Consider the following 18,614-nt stretch of genomic DNA (forward strand, 5'->3'; position numbering starts at 1 on the left):
ATGTTTCAACAGGGAAATAGCCATCCTTCAAAACATCAGCCTAATTCTATAGGCAATTTATTTCAGAGCTGCTTCCTTCAGGGGTTTCATGAATCCTCCTTTGAAGCTCCAAGTCTGGTCTGTGATGGAGGTCCTGCCTCTCATCCCAGGTGGCAACTGTATGATCCCAGGGAGCTATAATGTGGCCTTCTCATGTTTAACACTTGCCACGGCAGCTGTTCCCCAGAGGCAGAGCCAAATCAAGAGCTGCATGTCCCTGTGGCTGCCCTGCTGGCCAAGCACAAGGGAGCATCAGCCTCTGGGACACAGCATTTGGAGAAATGTAGTGGCTCCTTCTGCATGGAGGGATGTTTTTACCCAGGGGGGGCACCTGGTGGCACAGGTGCAGAGTGGCCAAGATGTCCAGTGCTGTGGGTGAGGATGCAGTGGTGGCAGTGTTGGTGAGGCTCTCCAAGGCTGGTGCCCGCACAGCAGGGAGGTGCTCTCTCCCAGCCAGGAGCTGAAGGCTTCACCCTGGGCCAGCTGCTCCCTTCCCACCATCCTGGGAGTGGCAGTGGGCCCCTGCAGCAGCTGACGTGTCTCTTGCCAAGAAAAGGACTGTAGCAAGGTGGCGTGGCAAGAAGGGGGCGAGCTGACACCATGGACACCTTGGTCTTCCTGTGTCTCTTCGTTATCCTGCTCACTGGGAGCTCCCCAGCAGGATGTGCTGGAGATGGCGACTCTGCATCCCACAGTAAGTGAGCTTTCCTCCTGGCTCAGGGAAAAGCTGGGCCTGCTGTGGGGTGTTCTCCTTATCAAGGGGTGTGCTGTGAAAGCACTGTGTTGAGCTGGTAGGAGAAGTGTGTGGGTCAAATTATAAGGGGTGGGATGCATGTTGGGAGGAAGCCTCTTCGAGCTGCTCTTTGTGTACCCTCTGTCCAACAATGACCTCTCCTCTCCAGGCACAGCTGACACCACAGAAAAACCTATCCTGTTGAACAGCATTGCAGATGCTGAAGCCTTCATCAGTGGTGATGAGGTGGTGGTCATTGGATTCTTCCAGGTGTGTTCCCAGCACCTCCTCTTTGACAGCTCTGAGCCCTATCCCACCCTGATGACAGTGTGGAGCTGGATGTGGCATAAACAACTTCCAAAGGCAGCTCCTGTCACAAAAGGTGCTGGAGCTGTCACAGGCATGTGGAGGAATTACATGGCAGGACACAGAGAGAATGCAGGGAATTCTATCTGTGTGTGGGAAGGGAGATGGAGCAAGGGAGAAAGGTGAAGGAGGTTGTAGGCGCCCTGGAGCGGGAGAAAGTAAAATGCTGCAGGGAAAGAAAATAGGAGTGTGGGTGGCAGAGAAATTGTGTTGGTGAAGTGTGAGTGGGAACGTCAGTTGTTTGCTTTAGTCATCAAAGACAGTGCGAGGCACTGTCTGCGTGATGGGGCTAAGGAAGATGGGCCTCAGGTACCAGTGCTGGTGTGGATCCGCTGAAGTCCAAGAGGGTCTGGGCTCAAGCTGCAGCCTCCTCCCAGGCAGGGTGGCAGCATGATATTTCTGTCTCGCTGCTTTGCTCCCCAGAGTGGATACCCTTGAGATCTCTACCTCTCTGTGTCTAAATTCAACTGAATTCAAAGGTGACTGATAGGTATGTGCCCTTTGTCCCCAAAATGGCATTAATATTTGTCCTTAGGAAACAAGACAAAAATATTTATTTAGAGCACCATAAAATAGAGGCCTCTTTGACAGGATCCTCATTACTTTCAAGGTCTCCAAGTTGCACCTCTTTCCCCCTTTTCCTTGAGATCTAATGTGGGCTTCTGCTGCCCACGAACTGCCACAGCCTCTGTCAGAGGACACTAGCTTTTCAAAAACAACCCCTTTCTTGCCCTGGTATGTGGCAATGACATCTTGCGGCCCACCAGAGTGAGAACCAAAGGTGCTGCCTGTGCAGTGTGGGTAGCACTAAGTGTGTGAGTGCTGGGGGCTTCTGCCCCAGGGCCCTTGCTAAGCACTGATCACAGAGCACCAGTTGCCTTGCCTTGAGCACCTGCAGGCATTCAGGGCTCCTCGAGGATTCCTCTTACAGTGCTACAGTCCTGCAAACCAGTGAGGCAATCTGCACGTGCAGAACAAAAGTGTTCAGAGGCCTCCTTCCCGCAGGGTAGCTGGCTGGGGTTGTGGCAGGGCTGTACCCAGGGCACAGAGCCTGCTGCCCAGCTGTGGCAGGGACTGTGGCTTCTCGCTGCATGAAGCAACACAGGGGCATAAAAGCTGGTGCCTTGTGCCATGGTGGCCTCCTTCCTGCTGCAGAATTTCATGCACCAGAGTCAACTGGAGTCTGCCCCCACGCGACACACGGGGTCCTGGTGCAGGGAGGGGTGGCTGTGCTGTCCTGCAGTGTGGGGACAGCCCCAGCTGTCAGGAATGTGGGGCAGCAGCACACGATGTGTCATGCATTCGATGCCTGAAGCACGACAGGGCTGCATTTAAACAGTAGATAAAGACGTATGTGTGCCATGAAGGCTTGTCTTGGCCCTCTGCCTGAGAGTATATTCATCCATATAATGTCCATGTTCTCTGTTTGCCATAAATTACTAATCTGCTGCAGCCTTTCAGTTCACTGCAGTACCCGGCTCGGCAAACTCCCTGTATAATGAGTGTGGCCTCCCTGACTGGGAGCAGCATGCCATGGTGGAAAACCAGCATATTTTTCCAGAAACCCCGCATGTGTGTGAGAAAGGGCCATGCTTGGCCTGATTAAACCTCCGCTTTCCCAGGAATGCTCCAAAACTCAGTGAGGTCATTCTCACCCCAGGCTTTAGCGCTCTCACCAAAGCCATGTCTATGCGCTGGCATTGCTAAAACAGGTCACAAGAGCTGTTTTTCTTTTGAATGAAGAAAGAATTTTGTTTTCCATTCTCTCTGGGCTCGCAAACAGCTAAGCTGACGGTTCAAACCAAAAAGAAAAACAGACCAATTTCCAAGCAGACACTGTGCCTTGAGAATTTAAATCCAATAAGTAGAAGTATCAAAAGTACATCACTCAAAAGACTAGCAAGAGAGGGTTTAATATGGCCTAAGGGTGTAGCTAGTGCTCTCACTGCAAGAAGCAGAATGGACCTCAAATTACTGAGAAATTGCACATTTCTATCCTTCCATGTACTAGCTACTTTTTAAAGGATATGCTTAAGATACCTTTTTGAAAGGAATCAGGATACTGCTAAAACAAGGTGTTCAAAAACCCGACTCTAGAATCAAGGTTATCTTAAAAATTGTTTTTTAATATATTTATTTTTTAAATATATACACACGCATATGTGTGTGTGCATATATATATATATATATATGTATATGTAGATACATTTAAGCATGCTACATCCAGATTCTGAGTTTCTCCCTCCTCTTCTAAGAGCTCTAGCGTTTCCCATCATCACTGGGTTAACTCTTAAATGTGCGGGTAAGAAGTGAGATTTCAGGCAAACGGAGGGTGAGGTTCCCAGCGTGCCGCAGCTACCTGCTGGCTGTGGCTTTGAGCCTGACAGCGCGCTTGGCGACGCCGCCTGCTGACTTCCCCGATTCTGGGAGGACAGGTGGCGATGGCTGCAGCGTCCCAGCCACGCTGGCAAGGAGACACCGAAAGAGAAAGACGCTTTATCCCGGCGTCCCCCGCCCTTTGGCTGCCCCCATCTCCCGGCCCTTTCCCCACTCCCCTGGCGGGGCGGGGGGGCCGCGGGGGCGGCGCTGCGGAAGGACGGTAGGTGTCGCCCTCGCACCACTCGCGGGCGCGGGGGACCCAGGGGAGGCTCCGCTCCTCACCCCCAATTAACCCCGTTCCCTCTTCCCCCGCAGGAACTGGAGAGCCCCGAAGTCTCGCAGTTTCGCCTGGCGGCCAACCGGACCCCTGAGGTGCCTTTCGGCCTCAGCAGCAGCCCCGCGGTCCTGTCCCACTACGGCGTCGCGACGAACACGGTCACGCTCTTCCGCAGGGTGCGTGGGCCCTCGAGGGTGGGTTGGGGGCACCCACGGCGCTGCTGTGGCCGGAGGACCCGGGGAGCTACGCGGGGCGGGCTGCGGCTGGCCCCCAACCCATTCCCTACCGGGGAAACGACGGTGCCGTGCAAAGGGCTCTTGAGTTCCTCTACCTGCTGGTTTTGGTGAGAGGGGCTCCTAGAGCAGGGGCTTAAAAACTGCCCACAGTCAAAGTACAGACAAAATTAAATCTCCAGGTAGCAGTGATAAAGATTAAAGGTGTTAATCTCTCTCTATAGCAAGCAAAGAAAAAAGTCTGCCTGTCCACCTAAAAGCACATCTGGAGAGTTTCCTGCCCCAGAGCGGTCTTTTGCTTTTGATTTGCCGTGACTGTCACCAAGACACGCAACATTTATTACACCTGATGAAATTCTCCATCTTAAGTGTGTGCCTCCTGGATCTGGTCCAGTCTCCACAGTGCTTTACAAAGAACAATGTCTGTGTTTCTGAGTGACCTGCCTGGAGCTCAGTGTTACTTGGATGGGGTTTCCATGGTTTTGGAAAGGCTCGAGACACATGAAAAGCATCTAGAGGCCATGTTACAATGGATTAACACAGCAGGCTTCGTATCAAGTCTTGCCAAGTGTCACTTCAGGCAGGCAATGCTGTCTCCCTGGGTACACAACTTTTCCATCATGACTTAAACCAGATCCAGGCTGGGTCTCTGGAGTTACAGATGCTCTGCCACCAGAAGAAATCCCAAACACTCTTTTCTGTCTCCTACACTGTGGTTTGCGGAGTTATTTATTATTCAAATACACTTTGGGCATGGGCCCCATTAAAAATGTTACTTTGCATTTTCTTATGGATGGATGCTGTGCAAGATCAAAACTTTGTTGACTCCAACTGTAAGTGCTGGTGCCTCACTGAATTTGAAGCTATGTTTACTGAAATTTAAGGAGATGCTACTGGGAAGAGCCATGTACTTGCTTCAAGAGTACCAACAAAAGCTAGGGGCAAGTATTCTGCTGGTTATATCAATTTCCTCATGTTGCCCCTTCTCACACAAGTGTGGCCCTTGAAAACTGGAGAGAAGTGTATCTGAGGAGGAGAGAGGCCCCAGGTAGCACAAGATGTCCTAAAAGCCTCTGAAGTGTTGTGTCACCAGAGCCATGCACTGTGTTTACCACTGGCATTATCCAAATAATTCAAAGAGAATGATCTAAGAGTCAAGAAATAGGCAGGCAGGTCCTTTTATTTAACCTTTTATTTGCTATGTGCAGATGTTGTAATTTGAAGCAACACCCATCTCAGTTTTGGTTCTTAGTCATGGTGGTTTTCTTCCAAAAATATTGAAAAGATTCTTTGTTTTTGCACTGTGGCAGATAGTGAGGATGACTGCATTGGAAGGGTGTTTGATAAAAGAAAGATTGTTGGAATTGCTGGAATTTGGATTGTATTGACTATTCTTTGTTCAAGGTCCAGTTCTTGCAGCTGAACTCTTTGTTTAATAGGAAAAAATTAAAACCCCAAACCCAACCAAGAAACTGATACAATAGTCAGGTTCAAATGTGGTTGACAATTAACTTGTCTTTTTGTCAGTTTTTCTTAAAGTATGTTATTCAGATACATTATTTTTCCTTTTATTCTGTGCTGAACACTGTGTAGGAGTAAGAGGTCAGAGATAAAAAGGAAAAGAGTACTGAGACAGGAACTTGTAAGATGCATGACCAGGATAGCAGTGAATCAGAGGCATAAACTTATTTTTTCTTTGCTTTTGCAGAGTATTAAACACTTATAATGCCTAGAAGTTTAAACCATAATTACAGTAGTAGGAGGGGCTGCTGTCAGTTGGTGAGACTTTTTGTATATAGTGGAGGGAACCTGATTTATTCTAATGAAGTAAGAAATCTGGCCTGATCGACAAAGAACATAATTAACAGATGCTAACAAGCTAATTAGATGGAATGATAAAGACTTTTTGACTAGAGCTTTAACTATTACAGGCAGGCTACTTTCCAGCCTTATTTGCTTAAAATCATAAATGTTGAGTAAAGATTTAAGATTATTATTCCAAAATGAAAATCAGGAGTTGCCAGAGGCCCATGAAAGCCAAGAGAAACCTTTCTGTGGAGTCTGGGGTGCTTTAGGTTGTCTTCCAAGACCTGTCTGATCTCACTCTCCCAGGTGTTACACTGGCCTGATCTCATTTACTAGAGTAGAGCTGCCCTTTCATTTTATGCATGAGGAAAATCTGTGAGAGGAATCAGGCCGCACAGTCTGAAAAGCACCAGTTTGGGTTGCCAGACAGGGTGCTGTAGCCCCCTACCAGACCAAAGACCTTGCCAATGACCGCAGAACAGCAAAAAGGGCTTTAGATGTTTGCACACACTGGAAAAAACTAGCACAAGCACTTTCAGAGGTATAGATGCAGAGAATAAGATCTGGGGTGTTGCATGTGGACCTTTCCTCAGTCCCAAGAACCTCATTCAGCATGTGTATCAAAGGCCTTTAAATCCCAAACTTTGATCCTATTGCATGTCAGAGACCAGCGTCCTCATGGCTCAACTCAGTCACGTCTTGTGGTGGTATTGCACAGCAACTCTACCCCTTCGGATGCCTTGGCTATCATTCCTGTGTGCCTGCTTTTCCTCTGTTTACCATGTCAAACAAACCTCAATCAAATTATGTTGTTTGGGTGGGGGGTTGGAAGGTGGGGAGATGTGTGGCAGGATGAATTTTCTTCTAAAGCTGAAATGTGCTGGGCTTGATTTTTTTTTTTTTTTAATTTTATTTTATTTTTTTAATTTTTCTTCTGCTGCACTGGAAAAAATATCCTCTTTTTATTGGAGAGATTTCCTGCTTGCACAATGTTTCCAGGAAATCCATACAGGCCCATGCCAATGTTTATTACTTGTAGAAGAAATAGAATAAGCAGATGAAGATTTTAAAAAGGAATGTAAAGCCAAAATCAATGCAAGGAGTTAGGCTGTTTAATGATCTCTCCCCACAATGCCTAGAATAGTTTATTAGCTAATCCACCCTGTCTCCAGTGCATCGGGAGCTGATACTGTAGGGATGTCTGGAGTCCTCAGTGATTTCTGTTATGCCATGAGTTTGCCTTGTCCTTGGGAGACTGAAGGAGGGTGGAAGATCCTTATTTCAAAGTGCATGCTGATCTCTGTAGGTTCTGGACCTCCAGAAGTGGGGATTGTGTGGTGGAGGGGAGAGGATGGCAGTGTCCCAGGGGCTGGTCGTCTCCATGAGTGAGTGCCATCAGTGAATCTGGAGGGGGTGCTGGGAGGAGAGGACAGCTGTGACTGTAGGTGTCTTTGCATGTCTTCAGGTAGACAATGACCGGAAAGATCTGGATATGAACAGCAACGATGTTGATGCTGAGAAGATGACTCGTTTTGTTCAGATGAACGAGCTCCGACTGGTGACAGAGTACAACCCTGTGGTAATTACCAACTCCCCGCAGCCCTCACCCTTGTGTTTGGTCTCCTCCTCATGGGTGTCCTCTGGCCCAAGAGTTTGCACACCCAGATGTGTGTGACGGTTGTGGCAACAGCGTGGATGGGGTTAGAGAAGCAACTCTTTGCTGCTACTCCAAATGGGGACTGGAAGCAAATGCTGTTCTGGGGCATGTGAGTGTGATGGGAAGAGGATGGGAGGCATGGTGGTTCCTTTAGCTTTCCAGTAAATTTGGGGTGTTGGTGGGCAGAAAGCTTATTTCTCACCACTTCAACTGTCAGTGCTGCATCCTCCCCTGGGCTTTTGCGATGTTGTGCCATTTCTGCACACCCTGCTCAGCCAGGATCCCCCATTTTTGTCTGAGAAACATGGCAACTTGAGTGACCTACTCCCAGAAGGCAGGCTTTTCTTCATCACCCAGCACACAGGGTTTGATGTAAGCCTGGTTTTTGAAGGCATATTCAAGAGCTGGTTGGAAACTTCCCAAGCAATTTTTTTCCCATCCTCTCCATCCCCTACTCCAGAATTCATTGAGTTCAACAACAACAAAATAATCAGACATAGGATGCTTCCATGTTGGCTGTCTTCATTAGCCCACCCATCTGACTGGCAGCAGCAGGGTACCAGTGCTCCTTCCTGCTACAGAGGGTGACCAAGAATTTAGGTTTCTCTGAAATCTCAGCAGTTCACTGGGCACATTGCTGTGGAGCCAATAGGTCTTAGAAGTTCTGATGGCCACAAGGCTGAGATTTATTATTGCTGATGGGGTCTTTTGCAGACTTCTGGATAGCAACAGCAGTGCTGACCAGGCACAATTTAATCAAAGGAGAATGTCCCAATCTGTTTGAAAGGTGTAAATTTTCATGCTGATGCCAAGGATCAGCTGACACATTCCCCAGTTCAGTTGCAGCCCACCAGTAGAGAGAGCATTTTGTTTTGGAAATGCAACACTTTGTTTCCAGAATAAAGTGCTGTAGAAATTCTACTTTTTTCTTAAAAACAAACAAACAAAAAGTGGATAGATTTTTTTTCATCTTGATAAGGGATGTGAAAAATACATTTCAAAATCACATAATATTTCTGGAGACAAAAAGGCTACATCCTGTCTCACTGTCCTTACAGTCCTTTGAGAACACCCAAGTCACATAAGCAGGGATGTTCTCGTTATCTTTATGGTCACCCAGGCCTTCTGAACCCTTGGAGCCTGCGCTGCATTTTTTGGCAAATCATTTGATCATGGATCTTTCTTCATGCATTTCTGCTGATATTTTGGGCACTTACTCTATGGTGTCCTGTTCGGCACCCAGGCTGTCTCCCTGATGGAGAAGTCCTGAGCTGTTCAGCTGGTCCCCTCCACCCTGACTGGCAGTACACTTGTTCCATTTTTTTATTTTTTTCAGACACTCTGGAGTTCTATTAGGGTGCTGCAATTAACACTGGCTCCTACAGTCTCTGGTCCAAAGCCTGTTTTTTCATAAATATTTATTCCCAGTGCATATGCTGTTTACATCTAAGAATGCTGCTGCTCAGCAGAGGCTGGGGTCATGCGGTTCACACTGAGTGCTGCCAAGAGTTTGTCTCCCCGTCGTGGGGCCCTTACTGTTTCGCCCACATACCTCAGATGTTTTTAGGCAATGCTTACCCTGTGGACTTTCCAGGAGATTCAGATGTGACCTGGCCATGTTCATGACCTCTGCTATTGCTCTTGCACAAGGCTGCATGGACAGGCACACCTTTATGGGGAGCTGCCGAGGGAACCGCTTCTCCAGCCCTTCTTGCTGTCAGCTCAGCCTTGTCATGGCCCTTGGTGCTGGCCGCTTCACCCTCACCTTGAGCCACATCCTCTCCCATGAGGTCTTCTAATGCTCTCCAGCCTTGGTTTGAATCCCCTCTACTCTTCCCTGACCCATCTGCACTCTACCAGTGAAATGAAAGGATAAAAAATGTCTAATAAACATTAGGCTAATAGCAGACTCTCGGCTGCCAAAAACTAGATGCTTTGTGGTATGTGTCCCTTGCCAGCACGCACTCCCTGACCCCTTCTGTATTACTCCTGGAGCATGTGGAAACTTTCTTCTCCTGCTGGCAGGGAGTTGCACGGTCTGTGCCTCCGTGGTTTCAGTGGCACAGGGAAGGCAGCAGGTCTGTCTTAGCTGCTGTTTAGTTTGAGGGAGAGGCTGCAGGGCTGTGGGAAGTGGTGGGATGGAGAAGCGAGATGACAAGTGAGTGAGTGAGTGAGTGATTGCCTGGAGATGGTGTGGCGGCATCTTGGGCAGTGCCAGTCTCCTCACAGAGCGCCAGTGTGTGCTGCCTGCTTGGCCGTTGCTCAGGGGACGAGGGACAGGTGGCTCCAAGTCTTCTCCCACTGCAGGGCTGCAGAGGCAATTTTAACTCTCAGCACTCTGGGATGCCCAGGCCATGGGGTTGCTGAAATGGGTGTCTGGACTCATCCCTATCCTACATACAGCTTAATGCTAAAGAAAGAGAACAAGAGGGGACACCAACCCTAACACCACAAATCCTGCTCACTTTCTTGCTCTCATTTCATCTGGGTGCTGGACTTCAGTGATTCAGGAAACCCTTATGTATAGTGTTTGCTCACCTGCCCTCTCCATTTCCTTGCCGCTCTGGATTTCAGCTTGCTGTATCCAGGCAGTCCCTCTGCCTAGTCACTATCCTAAGGCAAGTGATGAACTCTTGTAGTCTTTAGACTCCCGTCTTGGGAATCAGCAAAGGAGGGGGGTTAAAGCACTTCCATAAAGAACCCAGATTGGAGCCTTCCTGCTTTAAAGCAAGCTGCCTTGCTTGTGAGGCTGATGTGCAAAGAAATCTCAGCTGAGATATGAGGACTGGTGTCCCTTTAGCGGTGCATCCATGCAGATTGAAAGTTCTCAACCTCCTTGTCTGTGTGTGTTTCTCTCTCTGTCTGTGGTGGCCATGTTTTTGACAGACAGCAGTAGGTGTGATGCAGAGTTCGTTCCAGCTTCACCTCCTCCTGATCACAGACAAGATGTCCCCAAAGCACCCCGAGCGAATGCGCAGGTATCGGGTGGCAGCAGAGCTCTTCAAGGGGAAGGTAAGTCCAAACAAGAGAGGACGGGGAGGCATTAAGGAGAAAAAAAAGAGTGATTTCTTCTGTGCATGTGGAGGACATAATCTCCTTCTCTGTGCATTAGGGGAGCAAAGGCCAAGTGGCAGGAAAAGAGGATTAGCTGGATAATGAAGTGGTGGGGTTGGATCTCTTCACTTTTTGCCAGTTTGCCTCCTTGTGGGGAAAATATGTTATCCTGCTCCTCTGCTCCCTCAGTGGGACATGATGTACTTCCTTGCTTCTGGTCCAGTTTTGTTCCCTTGCACTGGGAGATGACAAACATCTGCTGCACTTCAGTCTGTTACTGGTTGCATTCCACTGGTGTGAGAGGTGATTTTGTATATAGAGCATGCAAGGTGCCAAGGAACGTTATATAAGTGACCAGAAAGCAATTAGTGTCACAGTGCTTCTTAACCCTTAGCCTACTGGTTGGATCCTGGGGAAAGGACTATTTTAAAGGCGTTGCAAATGGGTTTGTTGGATTTCCCACACCAAGGTGCTGGGATAGATTTCAGAGCAATTTTGCCTGGTTCCCACCTCTCTGCAGTCAAAACTTCCCAAGTAATAAATCATTCCATGGCAATTCTCTGCCAGCAGCTGAGTTACATGGGAATTTGTGTCCAGGGAACAGAGAAAGGAACTGGCAAGCAAAGGAAGATTGGGACCAATAGGAAGGCATTTGGGGCAAGGGAGAACAGCAGACAAGAGGGGACAGAAGATCACAGCAGTGAGGAAGGCTGAGCTGAGAAGCAGTGGAATAGATCTTCCTGGCAGAAACATGGAGCTGGAAAGAGTTGGGGTTTGAGAACAAGAACATCTGCATGCATCTGCTTGTGGTACTGAACATCTGCGTGCATCTGCTTGTGGTGCTGAAGTGGCAGATTAAAAATCAAGTATATTCTCATCTTCAAATGGGGGGCCACTGTAGAACTGTGCACCCTCAAAAGTCTTGACGCTTGTTTATGGACCTTTGGACCTTGCCATTTGTCCTACCCATTGACAGGACATGAGGTAGAAACCATGCATCGAAGTCAAAAGGTCTCTTTGAAAGTGTTTTTCTTTGATGAATACATAGTGATAAAAGAAAACTCATTAGGTTGAAAAATTCCATCTTTCTCATGTGAGATATGGATTATAGTGACACCATTATCCGTGTCCTCCTTATGCGGCAGAGTCTGATACACATCTCCTCCAGCCAGCTAATTCTTCTAACACATTACTGTTTAGTATCACTATCCTTTGCTGTTGTGGCTGCAGCCAGTTTTCTCCTCATGTGACAAGCTCAGCTCTGAGCAAATGTGAATAGTTTTCCTAGAAATGCTTCACAAAACATTGGATGAAATGTACTGAAGTCCAGATAATTTAGGAATTGCCAGAAGGCTAAAGTTAAATTTTTTTTTTTTTTTTTTTTTTTTAATTAATGCAGGCAAGTTTCCCATCAAATCAGTCTAGAAGTTTGTTGGAGTAAAATACGGAAATTAGAGATGTGGGAATTTGACCATTTATTTCCACTTTACTGCAGTGGTACTGCAGGACACACAGATGAAGTGACTTAGAGTCTAATAAGTTGCTTCTGCCAAAGGAGTAGCACTTTGAGGAGTAAATTGTGATTTGGACTGCCCTCGTACACAGCAGTGAGAGAGAGCTAGGATCTCACTCTTGGAGTCTTAGATCTGGATAATAAGGTGTAAGCAGAGTGATATGTCCAATTAGGTTTGTCTCCATTGCTGTCATGTACAAAGACATGAATTAATGTGAATATCAGAAGCATACACTGCACAATACCATGGAAATCTCTGTTGGTAATTTTCCTAAGTGGAGTTAGCTATTGTCAGGACTACCGTGTTAACTCATGTTTACTTCAAATCAAGAGGGAGAAGAGAAACTTGTTGCTTGGATTGATGGAGAGATGAAGAGGAACTTATGCTGAGTGGCTGACCCCCAAAAGTGAAGAAAATAATAAAATCATAGAATCATTTAGATTGGAAAAAACCCTTAAGATCGTAGACTCCAACTGTTAATGGATCATGAGGAAGTGATTCACCTGCCAGTTCATGGATTATGGTCCCTTCATCTCTGGTTCATGATCTTTTCATTTTTGCCCGAGAGGAAGCTGAGATTTTCAGCTGGAGGATCCATGAGGCTGTATGGTGAATACTGCTATTTGAAAACAGTCTGAACTGCACCCTGAGCAACAGTGAGTGTCTGAAGGCAGTCTAGATTCCTCTAGGTTTTATCATGGAACCTGGGGGCTATAAAATGCTGGAGAAGAAAGGCCAAATGTTAGGTGATGTAAGAGCTGACAAGAGGAAGAAGAAATATGGTACTTTTCTAGCAGACTTTGAGAAACAATTGTGGGTGGGTAACAGTGAACAGACAGCTCAGAGCATTGCAGCTGCAGGAGTGAATCCACTAGCCTTCTTGGAAGGATTCCACTGCAATCAAATATTTGCTTATTTGAGAAGGTACTGCCAAGAGTCAAAGCTTTCAACTGGAAAGGAAATTTCAGGGTTTGCTTTGCTGATCCAAATGAGTATAAGCATCTTCAGTTTTCTTTCCACAGTATCAGAGTATAACATGACAGTTGCAGCTGGTGTACCTTCTGGGTGTTTGCAGAAGTTTCAATAAGGTGATATTGGGAATAACAAAAACAGCTTTTGTTGCAACTGATATAACTAGTTTACAATGTGAAAATTATTTGGGTGGAGATGTTTGCAAAGTCCCTTTTAATTTATATGTAAGGCCATTTAGGAATGGGTTCTGAGAAACTCCTGAGGGTCCTTCAGAAGTTCTTCCATAGAAATGAAAGGACAATGCCCTTTCTCTTGCAGACAGCCATTCATACACTTTTTATTTTTCTTGTCAGACACTGATGGCTCCAGAATTGAGAGAGATAATATTTGGAGATGCTTCTTTTAGCCATAAACAGTGGAACCTGTAAATATGGATTGTCGGTGTCACTTAACAGATATCTGCAGTAAAGTTGTTTTTATAGCTTGCTGCCTTTTTTTTTTTTTTTCATTCATGACTGATATCTTCTTGCTTTGATGTGCTGTGTAAGCTATGTAAGAAATTACTCAAACTTCAGAATTTGATCTTTCTGCTTACAGAGTCTTCTCAAAGAATGGAGGTTGCAGCTCCATGAATTTCAAAGTCAAACACTTGATATGAGGCTTCATCATCCTTCATGTTTGCTAGACGAAAAACTGAGCAACATTGAAGTGGTTTCTATCATTGCAGTACTATGCTTAACTAACTTCAATTCCTTGAGCAATAACATCATTCCATATTTTAGTGTTTAGCAGGAACTTGATGTCCTAAAACCACTAGGCTAGGAATCAGGTTGTCAAGACACCAGTGTACAAAATTTTTTGAAAGAGGGCTTATTGCAGGAGACAGTGCACGGAGTATATCATGTGTAGAGGGGAGAATTTGTGCCAGGAGTTCCTTATCCATGCAGAAGATTCTTCACTGCCTCTAGCAGCAGACCTCTGAACACAGGCTAGAAGATTGCTACAAAATGGAGCCATTTCATGGAAAAGGTTTCATAATTAAAAAAACCAGCTATTGTACAGGATAGTATGTAATAGAAAATTAACTTCGTGTTTGGGATGGAACTACCTGGTTTCTAGCAGTGACTTGAGAGCTGGCACCATAAGTGGGATTTGTTTTGGTGAATTATAGGTTGGGTAAATTGAGCAAAGGCTTTAGGCTCTTTTCAGGACTGGTAGAGAAGGACAGGCATGTCCTTCCTTCTCTTCTAAAATAGGTGGAATGAAGTTCCTGTCACCATTTATTGTAGAGGTCGCCTAGGTGACTGGCTATGGCAAGACTAAGATCTAAATGGCAGAAGTTAGGCAAAGTGAATCTTGTCTCATGCTCAGCATAATTTTCCATGGTCACTGCATTAATTCTTTATGATTTAGAGCTGGCTGTGAATCTCTAAACAAACTAAATTCCTCTTGAGAAAGTGCCAGTTCCACCAGGTGGCATCTATCGTAGAAATGTCTTGGTTTCCAGCTGCTGAGGAGACCAGGCTTCCAGTGCTTGTGGCCGCAGTACCAATGCACCTTACCGACTGCCCCGCAGACGTGACTTGGAGGCCAACACAGGCCTTGGCAGGACCACTGGAACACATCCAGCAGAGGACACATGGCCTGTTCTTTTGGTGAAGGAGGATTCATCCCATGTCAAAATACCTACTGGAAATGTGTCATTCTAAAATGCATGTGATAGGCATTAAAGTGTCTTCTTTCAAGTGACAGTGGACAAATGCAATTACTGTCTCTCCTGTATTTTTTGACAATAAGAGGGGAAGGAAACTTTTGTTGTACTTCAGCACCCTTTAATTCTGTGAGCGAAAAGTGAGTCATTAGAGACATCCAGGTCAGGAACTGTGAAAGATGGTATCTCAGCCTTGCTAGCTGAGGGGCCAGTTGTTTATGTGTTTTCATTTTCTTCTGTAAGGAAGGTGTTTAGAGTTCTAAACCCCAACCTTTTTATTCTTTTATTCTTACTCTATTATTTGTATTTATTGATAAAATATGTACAGCTTTTTAGTTTTGGGTTTTTTAGCAAAGGCTGGAAGCTTGATAAAGTGAAGAATGTTGACTAACATTGATTTATATTGCCATTTTAAAATGCTTTTCATCTGTTTTAAAAGTGAAGGAGATTTTGTGTAGAAAGTGACAGCTTTAACAACCTAGGTATTCTAAATGCTTTTTAAAATTAACTTCTTGTTTAGCATTTGCTTAAAAAAATCATTGTCTAGAGAATCTTTCCTAGAAAACCCCAAAAATCTGGTGAATGAACTGGTGAAAATGTGATACAGCTTCCTGTACAAACCCTCTGAAAGTGCTTCCCTCCAACACCAGCCTCTGCTTCCAGCTTGCTAGTTGGAAGGAGAGACCTAACACATAAATGCTGCTGCTCCAGCTGAAAGCCTCTTAAATTGGGTTCTTAGGATTATGACCCTTAGATTTGTGATCCTTCTCTAGCTTCATCCTACAAAAGGATGAATTTATTCCTTTGGGAGAAGTTGCCCACAACCTGTCTGCTCACTGGCTTGTTTCCCTTGGGGCACAGTTGACCTTTGGAAGAGAAATTTCAAGTGGTAAATATCACATATCCAGTGAAAGCATTGTTCCTGTTCCTGTATTGCAGGATTAACTGCAGTTAAGCCTTATACTAGCCTCACTATCCCTCCTTCCCATAGGCTGTTGCCCTGGAAAATTTTTCAGATGTATTTTTTTTAATAGAACATAAATTTAATAAATAGTTTGAGATTTACCAAGTTTATTTTTAGGGAAGAAAAAAAGTTTTGAACTAACTTGGGTGTTCTTGATTGAAAAGAATGAAAAACATGAGTCACAGCCTGGGAACTGGGCACGTCATCTTCACATTGCATTACTCTTCTTGTTTTCAAACTCTTCTCTTTTCTTGTGTAAGTTAAATCATATCCGTATCTATAGGTACATTGAATATGCTAGGCTCAGTAAAATGCACAGGATAAAGAGAATATAAAATGATGCATGTTAGTTGAATGTTTTCTTCATTGACTTGGATGTCACTTGCCAAGGGATTCTATTTAATCAGATCACTGATTAAATTGTCCAATTACTGTATTTATTTTCTTTTACAAAATGTTTGTATTTAGTATTAACAGGTAATTTAACAATGATTCTAAAATTTTAAATTTGTGCCAATTCCTACTGCACCTGCAAGGTCTCATTTGAAACTTACTCTTAAAATAAAATTATAGAGTTGGCCACCAATTCTGGTAGAGCTGTACTGTTGAATCATCTCTGTAGAATCCTAATCCTTTGCTTGATCTTGCTCTCCAAGACTATTTGAGAGCCCAGAAAACTGTAGGTCATTCTCAGCCTGACTTATTCTTTGTTGAGCTTCTTTCCCCAGGTCTGAAAACCCCTCCACTGAGTTGGGCTGCATGGATATTGGTGTCCATATTGTATAGGGCAGCTCCTGCTGCCTTATACTTCACGTGCACATTCTTGCAATTGTGTTTGGTTCTCCACACACCAAAACACCTTTTTACTCTGCCACTCTGGGTCTTGCATGGATGTGAACATCTTATCCAAATAACCTACAAGTAAAGAATTCAGCTTCCTCTGTGCCACAAAGATAAAAGACATCTTGTTTCCTCATCTATTAAGAGAAAGGAAGTGGAGATTGCCTTCCAACCATACTGTAGACATATTTTTAAAGAAGTTGAAAGAAGACGTTTTGTTTGGTAGTGTAAGTCTGGAGTTGATAAAATACAGAAAAAATGCACTGCACGGAGCAGTTAGTGGCAGAGGAAGGTGTTGTCCTAGGTGTGGTAGGTTGTTTATCGCTGTTAATCTTTATATGATCACTGTTTGGGGACCTATTCTCTGTTTTTCAGTTTCTTTTTTTTTTTTTTCTCACATTTCCTCTCCTGTTTCCAATACAGATTCTCTTTATCTTGGTAGACAGCAATTTGAAGAGCAATGAACGAACTATGTCATTCTTCGAACTGAATAAGTCCCAGCTGCCAGCTCTAGCTATATTCCATGCACCAGATGAGGAGCAGGATGTGTTGACTCTGGATGAAGTCTCTGTTGAGCGTGTACAGGACTTCTGTAATCGTTTCTTACAAAGAATGGAGAAGGTAAAGGGGGACTCCTGTACAGTCTACACAAAGCTGGGATCTTGTAAGATGATGCTGTTTTTCATAAGGCTCTTGAAGAGGATGACTTCAGTTCCTTGAACTCCTCCTCACCCCTCCCACTTCTTCATTAATTTTCTTTTGCACCTGAATATCAGGAAAGTAATAGATTTAGAGCGAGTCAGAGATGGGTGTCTTTGCAAAGTCTTTTTCTTCATTGACCTTTGCCTTCTACTCTACAGCTGACCCCTGCAGCTGTATGAAGGTCTCACTGAAGCATCTATTTTCTGGAAACAGCAGCTGGGAGGACAGTGTGAAGGCTGCTTTTGGACACTGAGAATGGAGGTGGTGGATAACAGCACGTAAGAGAGGATCAAAGAGACAGTGGCATGGATAGGAAGGAAATCTATCAAGAAGGCCACAGAACAGAGTATACAGACAAGGGCTCAGGACTCTACCAGACGTCTCTGCTGGGAGAGGGACAATTTAATCTCCATGTTCATTCAGTGTTAGGAGTTACATCTCTGTCAAAGCTCCTCTTCCTATAGTGCAGGGGCTTTATGTGTCCGTACCCTCTGTTGTGCAATTGAAATGGGATAGGCAGAGCAGTGGTATAGAGAGCAGAGTGGGGCATTTAAGTTGGTTCGTTCCTTTTATCACTATGCTGAGAAACGTCTAAACTGATTTCATGCCTCTAATGTGTTTTAGAAAGAAGACAGACCCAAGGAGAAGGCTGTCAATGAGGAACTCTGATTCTTTCTCAGCCAACAGGATGAGTGAGCCCAGAGTCATCTGTTTCTGGTGTATGAAGAGTTCAGCAAGCCCTGCAGCTCAGGAATTCCTGGCATAGTAGGATTAAGGGGCCAAGTCTGCCACAGATTCCCATCTCCATGCTGTGTACATATGCTGCCTGTCCTCTCTAGCAATCTCTTGTCCCTTCTCATTTGCTGGCTCCCGCCCTCTTTTCTCAGTAGTCTGGGAGCTCTGGTATTACCCTACACTGTGTCCTTCCATGCCACTTCTGTTGGAGCAAAGGGTGATATAGCAAAATGGTAATATCACAGATAAATCTTGTAGTTCCCAGAGATCTGTCTCCCTCATTCTCTTTGCTTTGATGCCGTGCTGGGATCCATTGTCAGCCTCTCCCAACACAAGGAAGAGATTGGTTGCTTGACATCACATGAACTTTTCCATTTATTTTACTAAATAAAGCAGAAAGTGAATAGCCTGAATTGTTATGCAAATATGTGACTTCCCACTCGCCATGTCTTTCACTTAAGTATAAAGCCTGTGTGTTTCTCAGTGAGTAAGCTCAAAAATCTCCTTTCTCTGAATTTAATCATGCTTGCAATGCCCAACCAGTCAGATTGATTACTAAGAATCATTTCCCATGGAAATGGACCCATTATCAACAGATATTTTCACCAGGATGGGAGATTTCTGTGAAAGTT

General features: G+C 45.2%; 1 protein-coding gene across 1 annotated transcript; it reads left to right on the forward strand.

The window, feature by feature from the left end:
* The first annotated feature begins 55 nt into the window (after positions 1–55).
* ERP27 (endoplasmic reticulum protein 27) lies at positions 56–18,395 on the forward strand. The gene is made up of 7 exons (XM_065044742.1): positions 56–733; positions 942–1,042; positions 3,833–3,970; positions 7,299–7,412; positions 10,377–10,502; positions 16,969–17,166; positions 17,872–18,395. Exons 1-7 carry the CDS (start codon positions 640–642, stop codon positions 17,914–17,916), a joined length of 816 nt encoding a protein of 271 aa, XP_064900814.1. The 5' UTR covers positions 56–639; the 3' UTR covers positions 17,917–18,395.
* The last annotated feature ends 219 nt before the right edge of the window (positions 18,396–18,614 follow it).

The sequence above is a fragment of the Columba livia genome, chromosome 1 (genome assembly GCF_036013475.1).
Source record: "Columba livia isolate bColLiv1 breed racing homer chromosome 1, bColLiv1.pat.W.v2, whole genome shotgun sequence".
In the NCBI taxonomy this organism is placed as follows: Eukaryota; Metazoa; Chordata; class Aves; order Columbiformes; family Columbidae; genus Columba; species Columba livia.

Coding starts and splice junctions, on each gene's coding strand:
- ERP27 (XM_065044742.1), top strand. CDS start 640: ATGGACACCTTGGTCTTCCTGTGTCTCTTCGTTATCCTGCTCACTGGG. Junction 1,043..3,832: donor TGGTCATTGGATTCTTCCAG/GTGTGTTCCCAG, acceptor CTTCCCCCGCAG/GAACTGGAGAGCCCCGAAGT. Junction 17,167..17,871: donor TCTTACAAAGAATGGAGAAG/GTAAAGGGGGAC, acceptor AATGTGTTTTAG/AAAGAAGACAGACCCAAGGA.